General features: G+C 44.3%; 1 protein-coding gene across 1 annotated transcript; it reads right to left on the reverse strand.

Moving 5' to 3' along the window:
* Nucleotides 1-5,471: 5,471 nt before the first annotated feature.
* On the reverse strand, nt 5,472-6,921 carry OLIG1 (oligodendrocyte transcription factor 1). The gene has a single exon (XM_035116164.3). The coding sequence runs from the start codon at nt 6,586-6,588 to the stop codon at nt 5,872-5,874; it is 717 nt and encodes a 238-aa protein (XP_034972055.3). The 5' UTR covers nt 6,589-6,921; the 3' UTR covers nt 5,472-5,871.
* Nucleotides 6,922-7,203: the final 282 nt, after the last annotated feature.

Consider the following 7,203-nt stretch of genomic DNA (forward strand, 5'->3'; position numbering starts at 1 on the left):
AATTTAGAGATAAATACAGTGAATGTTAATGAAAGGCAAAGAATGGAAAATTGTTTAAGTGGCCAAAGAAACTTTATCCTATTGTGATGCAAGCCAAGCTATGCCAGCTATATGTAAATGTATGCAGTAGCTTGTGTGCATGTGTCCACTTTGAAGTTGCCATCTGAATTTAATTCTGCCTTTGTGATTAAATCAGGCCATTACGTTTAATCTCACTTAATAGTAAGAAACGCTCTTTGTTGTTTTCTATAGGCAACATATTCTGCCCCTAACATATACAGCTTGGCATTCACACTTTACTATTAATCCCCGATGGCTGATAATTGCTTCATCTCCAAGTTCTCTGTCCAATGCACAAGAGAGCTGATTGCAACTATTCTTCCCCTATACATTAATGCACTGTTTTGGTCTTACTTCTTTGGCTCAGTGAACCCTATCAAGCTGTCCACATTTTCTGGGCATGTGGATGTATTGTAAGTTGTTAAATTAAATTCTGCACTGACTGCCCCCCCCCTTCTTCCCCAACCATCAGAATCTATTAGCACTGCAAGTTAGCTGATTGACAACTGAGGCTATTTTTCAACTCAGAAACCTGAAATAAAAAGGCAGAAATGTGTGTTTCATGTGAAAAACCAAGGTCTTCTGCCAGCTGTCTTTCTACTTACACTTTCATTACCACAGCTGGAACAGTGGCGTTGCCAGAGTGTTCTACCATTGATCTTTCGCATGCCCATTGAGAAATTCCTTTTATATACAACATTTACTAGGAAATTAAAAGTGTACCTTCAGTCATTTTGGAATTTGAAGAGAACTGAACGATTTACATCACATTGCCAGAGAAATGCAAGGGTTCTCCAGTTCCCTAGAGCAGGCTTGCTCTTAATCATTAAGATACCATGAAAGGCACAGATCCAAATTGCCTTTTCTCCTGGTCAGTTATTTAATTTATATGAGAGTTAATTCATACAGAAGTCTCCCTGTCGTCCCTGCTAATAGCAATTTTTGCCAGGCGTGTTGGGGGACTTACATAGTGAACACATTTTTATGTGAACCTCATCACACAACAGCCACATACCAATTCAGAGTTAAGCACACCTAATGCAAAACTGAACCATTCTGGCCCAACAAATTATTGATTAGATACCACATTTAGGGCTTATCCACATTTATCTTTCCTCTGCTTTTTACAGGCATAGTCTGTGTTTTACAGCTCCATGTCTGAGTGTCAGTTTGGGGCTTTGGAGCTTTCCCTGAGAAAACCCACTCTTTAAAGCTCCATCGGAGCAAATCTATGAAAAAAACTGAATTGACATTTGCTCTGACTGCGTGCTAAAAACTCTGGGGCAAAAAAGAACCCCCCTCAGACAAGGAGCTTTAAAGCACGGGCCTGCACCTGGAAAGTGTGAGGCAAAACGTAAGTGTGGATAATAATTGTAAGCACTTACATAAACAAACAAGTTTCTGTCTCTCCAAGCTGTTGTCCTTAGCATTGGGTCCAATGGCACCTGAAAAAAAGCCTTTTATCCACATGCCAGGATTCAACCTTGAGGTAACCCTCATAACTTGGTGATACTCTAGGGCAGTGGGAGCAGTTACTATTGGAGATATCATCTCCTCTTCCATACTTAAGAAAAACAATGGCATTGAAGCCAAGGGAACATTTGTTTATTTTTCATGGAGCTCCTGCCTCTGAAGGCATTGTATATAATGTGGCCTCACATTATGTCATCTTCAGATCGGCACCTTCTGAAGACATACTGACATGATATCCTATACATGTCTACTTAGAAAAAAGCCTTGTTGAGTTCAAAGAGATTTCCTCTGAGGTAAGCATGTGCAGGATTGCAGCCTTACTTTCTGATTCTAATCTGCGAGATTGAAAATAATCTGTGTATAATGCAATCTCCCTGAGGACAGTTTCATTTGTAGCTCAAGTAATGCAATGTAACAATTTTAATGAAGTCCAAAATGTAGCTAATCTCTGTATTGAATTGTTATTCTAGTTTGTATATTCTATTATTATCTGGCACACCTGCAGCTTTCATTCTACAATGGTCAGTATTTCTATGGGCATACTTGGGGTGAATAACTAATAGTATTTTTTTCCAGTTCTTGGGAAATGGCTGTGAGCTCCTGAGGGATCATTCTCAGTAGATCCCATGTCAGTATTTGTTGTGGGTAATTACATGGTTCCTAGCCAATATTTTCAATCATTCATTCACTGACTAATTAACAAAGCTAGATTTCCAGTGGGTTGCTGTCCAGCATCTTCAGCAAAATTTACTTTGCATATATTGCAATATGTTTTTGTGCCGCCTCAAAGCACAATTCTATGAATGACAATAAAGTGTGCAGTTTCTTGGCAGCTAAATACCTCGTTGCTGCAGGAAGACTCTCATAGTGAAAGTGGAGGATTCTCTGTGGATTCAGAGAACTCTAAACAAAAGCATCAGGCCAAAATATTAATGTCCCATAGCAAAAAAACAAACAAACACAAGCACCCTCCAATTTGTCTTGTTGGTAATTTCCACTTTTCTGGGTCTTCTGTATCCCCCAAAGATCTGAAATAATAATTTAAGTGAATTTGGATACATTATTGAACTACACGACTTACACATGATACTGTCCCTTTAACTTACTTACTTACTTACTTACTTACTCACTGACTTAATAACTAGTCTGCTCAATCCCATGGATTCAGAATGACTTACAGCAGTTTTCTCAAATGTTAATAGATTTTATTTCCCCCAGGGGCTCAGTCTGAAACTGTTAAATGGGGTATAAAAGAGGCAGGAATAAATAGGGGGGAAATGATTTTATAAACACACGTATTAATCTATTTTAAAAATGCATTAATCAGCTTTTAAAAACAAACCAATGTTCCCATAGCACACCATAAATAACCAACCCCAAAAGCTACCTATAGGACTATAGGATTTTGCTATCAGCCACCTGCTCTTCAGCTCAGATCATAATGTCTCCCCTGAATTGCCTTACACTTTCCTTTTTCTTGCAGAGTATGGAAGAGGCATGAGCTTTGCAATGTGTGGCTACAAGTGTGTTTCTCAATCTGCAAATGTTCTCTATAAGAAGCAGGAGAAATAGGAGAAATGAGGCTTTCCTTACCCATTATTTTCACTCTCATCTTGTTGTATTTCATCTGCATTCAGGTTTACCTTTCACTAGTTTGGCCAAGTCCCTCTGGATTTCTTCATGACCTTTTCTAGATTAGTTAAGCATTTTCTAGATATGTTTGCAAGTTAAGCGTTCTTTCTTTCTTTCTTTCTTTCTTTCTTTTTCTTTCTTTCTTTCTTTAACTTAGGCTATTGTACTCATGTTTCTTTAAAAAAAAATGTTCAAACGACATAAATCTATGTGGAAGAGCATCTGCCTTGAATGAGGGTCCCAGATTCAGTTCCTGGCATTTTCAGGTAGGGCTGGGAGAGACCCCAGTCTGAAACTTCTAGAGCTGTTGCCAGTCATTGTAGACAAGGCTGAGCTAGACAGACCAATGAGTGTGACTCACTGGGAGGCAGCTTCCTATAATCCTAGGCGCCATTATACATGGATTCCACTGTGAATCACGTTTAATTTTTTGGCTGTTTGTTTGTTTGCTCTGCTCTGCTCTCTGAGCAGGAGTACTGTATTAGATGTTCTTTACTTCCTTCTGAATTAAAACCGAGCAGTCAAAGACAGGGAAAACCACCTGGGCAGAATTAATCAAATTGAATTGAGGAGGCCAAAGATGCAATTTGTCCATACTTACCTGGGAATATTCCGTTGACACACTGGGTCTTACGGTTGAGTTAGACTGCTTAGGGATTGAGGTGTCAGGCTGGGATCAGTCTCCTCTCAGCCCTCCTGCAGAGAGTCCCTGAGAGAAGGCTTCCTGCTTCAGCCTAGAAGCAAGAAAAGGGTGTGCATGCTTCAAGATCCGAAAACTCCCCAGCAGTAACCAACCTGAAGGAAGATTTGGACATTGGAGAAGGAGGCTAACTCTAAGGACCTCTCTTCCTCACTTCACTGACCTAGCTTTCCAGACTTAATTTATGTCTACCATTTTTTAATCATCTTGAACCCTAACAAGACATTCTGAAACTACCATATGGTTACAATGAATTGCAGACTCTACCCAGGTCTTTGCTTCTGTGACTACTTCACCGGAGGCAGAGTCCCTAATTATTCTGGGGCTCCTTTCCTTGATACTAGATTGCTCCTACCTCTAATTAAACTTAGTCAAGTTTGAGACTGAAGTGAATTACTGGCTCTCCTTCAGGCATAAAAGGATTATAACATGACAACATACTTTGCCTCTCATTGATACAGATGCATTGGGCATGTGAGAAGATAGATATTATAGTTTGGTGTTTATTTGTGCAGATTGTAATGGTAATCTCACAATAATTGAAGTGAACAAAAACTACCTAAAGGGGAGAATAAAACCATCCAGACGTAAGTGAATATGAAACACCATTGTTTCTAGAATTATACAGCTTCATTAGTATATAAAACTGGGGGAAAATGGATTGAAAGGTATCTTAAAAGGCTGTCTCAAGATCTATCTTTAATCAGAATCAAGTATAAATAACTAAATGATTAAAAGAAGGGGGGAAGCTTCCAGTGCTGCAGATTCTGTAATATATTATGGTATCAACATATTAGAACATTCTAATTTTGAGTTCCTGGATTTTTCTAACATCATCTCTTATACCTAGGATAGAAATAGAATATATCAAGTACTAAAATCAGAAGCAATAGATCAGGAGGTGGAGCTATCAAATGAAATTACAAGCATTTCTTTATTAATTTTTCTCTGTTTCTAAGACAATGGCTCTCCTGTTTCACTCATCACCATTAAACTAGAGTGTCTATGGATTATCTGCTCAGCGTAATGTTACAAATTTATCATTAGGCCTATCTTTTAGGTAATGGAAAACTGGAATCCTAGGAATACTTACTAAGCGGTAAGCTCCATTCTGAGTAAGCAAGTTTAGGATTGTGCTGAGGGCTACCATGATATGCAAACTTACTTGGGAGTCAGTCCCATTAAAATGAGTGGTGGGGCTTACTTCTGAGTAAAAATGGATAGGTTTGGGCTGCACACCTCTTGATAGCCGTAGTGGTATTATCTTCAAACAATACATCAGTGGCGACTAATGACTACACGATCTACAATTAAATACTAGGCAATAAGGGAGAACGGGTGGCATCTCAGGGTTGCCAAGGTAAATGACAACACTCGCTTGTTACTGCACTGGGTGAAGACGAACAGAGTTGCAGAGGCATGATTAAGTTACGGACTTTTGTGGAGCATGCGCACTACATCAATTGGACAAGCAGCCCAACCTTAAGCACGTTTACTTTGGAAGCAAGCCTCGTGGCTTATTCCAAAGTGAATGCGCACAAGTTCTCATCATTCACGGTACATAACTTCGGTTGGTCTTTTGCCCCATATAAAACTGTAAAGCAAGTTTTCTGGGCAACTGCTTTATTTTTCGTTTTCCCTGGCAATGTCTCCCGCCTCCTTACATACACGCGCGCGAGCGAAGCGCGAGCGAAGCGATCTCGCATTTGATTTGAACGGACACTGAAATGCATGCAAACTTGTCCTGTTAAAGGGCCGGACGCCCCGGAGATTCCTTTCTCCCGTTGCTGAACTGTCTGCATTCTCGCCACGGTCCGACCCCGGCGAGGACTAAACAGAGGAGGACGCTTCCCCGTCGCTCGCGCCAGTCCTCCTGCTGCGCACGTGTCCTCGTCCTTGCCCCTCCCTCCAGGTCCTATCTTCCGCCTCTCTTCTCTTCTCCCATCCTCTCTCCTCTCTCTCCCCCACCCCCACCCCGCCGCAGTCCCGGGTCAGGAGTGGCCCAGTCACTTGGAGAACTGCGCCTGCACGGCCGCTAAACTGAGGCCGGACGACGGGATGAAGTGGGGGAACTTGCAAATGGCGCAAGTGCACAGGCTGGCGCCGCTGGGCAGGTGTACTTGGCCGCACTGCTGCTCTTCCAGGGCCACCGAGAGGTACTTGCTGGCCGGGTGCGGGGCGTGGTGGTGATGGGCATTCACGGCCCCCGGCGTCAAGAGCACCGGGCCCGGGGCGGCGGCGGCGGCGAAGAGGGGCAGGCCCGCCAGGAGCAGCCGGGGGCCCGAGCCGCTCATCTCGCCTAGGATCCGCCGGAGCTCTTGCAAGGAGCTCCCCAGCAAGAGGATGTAGTTCCTGGCCAGGAGCAGCGTGGCGATCTTGGAGAGCTTCCTCCCCGGCGAGCTCTGGCAGTGCGCGGCCGAGTAGGGCAGGATCACCTCCCGCAGCGCGTCCATCGCCAGGTTGAGATCTTGCATTCGCTTCCGCTCCCGGCTGTTGATCTTCCTCCGGAGCTGCTGCTGCTCGGTCTTCTGGTCACTCTTGGGCGTGACGCCGGCGGCAGAGGCGAGGTGGCCTCCCGCTGCTGCCGCGGTCGCCTTGGCACTCCCGGGTCCTTGGAGAGGCTCTGGAGCAAAGTCTGGCCGCTCAGGAGCTGGTTTGACCAGCAAGGCGGGAGGGGGCTGCCTGTAGCCCACCAGCTCATAGAAGGGCGGCTGCCTCAGCATGGTCGCTTCGGTGCTGCGCTTTCAGAGCAGGTAGAAAACTTCCATAGCACCAAAAAGGAGCTGTGGGGCGGGGAGCAGCTGGAAGGGAAAGGGGGGGGGACACACACGCGCCGGTGATTTGCCGTGAGATGTGAGGAAAGGGGTAATCGGCCGAATCCCCTTTAAATCCAACTCTGTTGTTAGAGTAAAGGAATGTCAGGCCGGCAGCCAATGGGAGTGCAAATCTGGGCGAAGAGCGATGCTCATTGGCTGTCGCGTGGCGTGGAGGGAAGACGCAGCGCAGGGCAAAACAAGAAGTTTATTGTCGCCTCCGGGCTCTGCGGGTTCCGCCGCCCAAACTTCCGCAAGGGAGGGCTCTTGTCCTTTCCGCTCACCTTTGGAGCGCGCTTGTTTTTGTTTTTTCTTTTTACTCTGTGTGTTCTGGTTCCTTCTCCTGACTGTTGGCAGGAATATGAATGCCTGCCGAAGGGCTGGGATCTGTAAACTTGCTCTGCTTTTCAGACCACAAAGTGGCATCTGCTATTTGTTTGTTTTGGTCACAGAATAACTTGGCCCCCTGGGCCCTGCCACTGGTTAAAAACAAGCTATTTTAAAATAAAGCAGAAGACAGAGCTG

The sequence above is a fragment of the Zootoca vivipara genome, chromosome 4 (genome assembly GCF_965207765.1).
Source record: "Zootoca vivipara chromosome 4, rZooViv2.hap1.1, whole genome shotgun sequence".
Lineage (NCBI taxonomy): Eukaryota > Metazoa > Chordata > Lepidosauria > Squamata > Lacertidae > Zootoca > Zootoca vivipara.

Excerpts from the sequence above, each read along its gene's own strand:
- OLIG1 (XM_035116164.3), bottom strand. The coding sequence starts at position 6,588 with ATGCTGAGGCAGCCGCCCTTCTATGAGCTGGTGGGCTACAGGCAGCCC.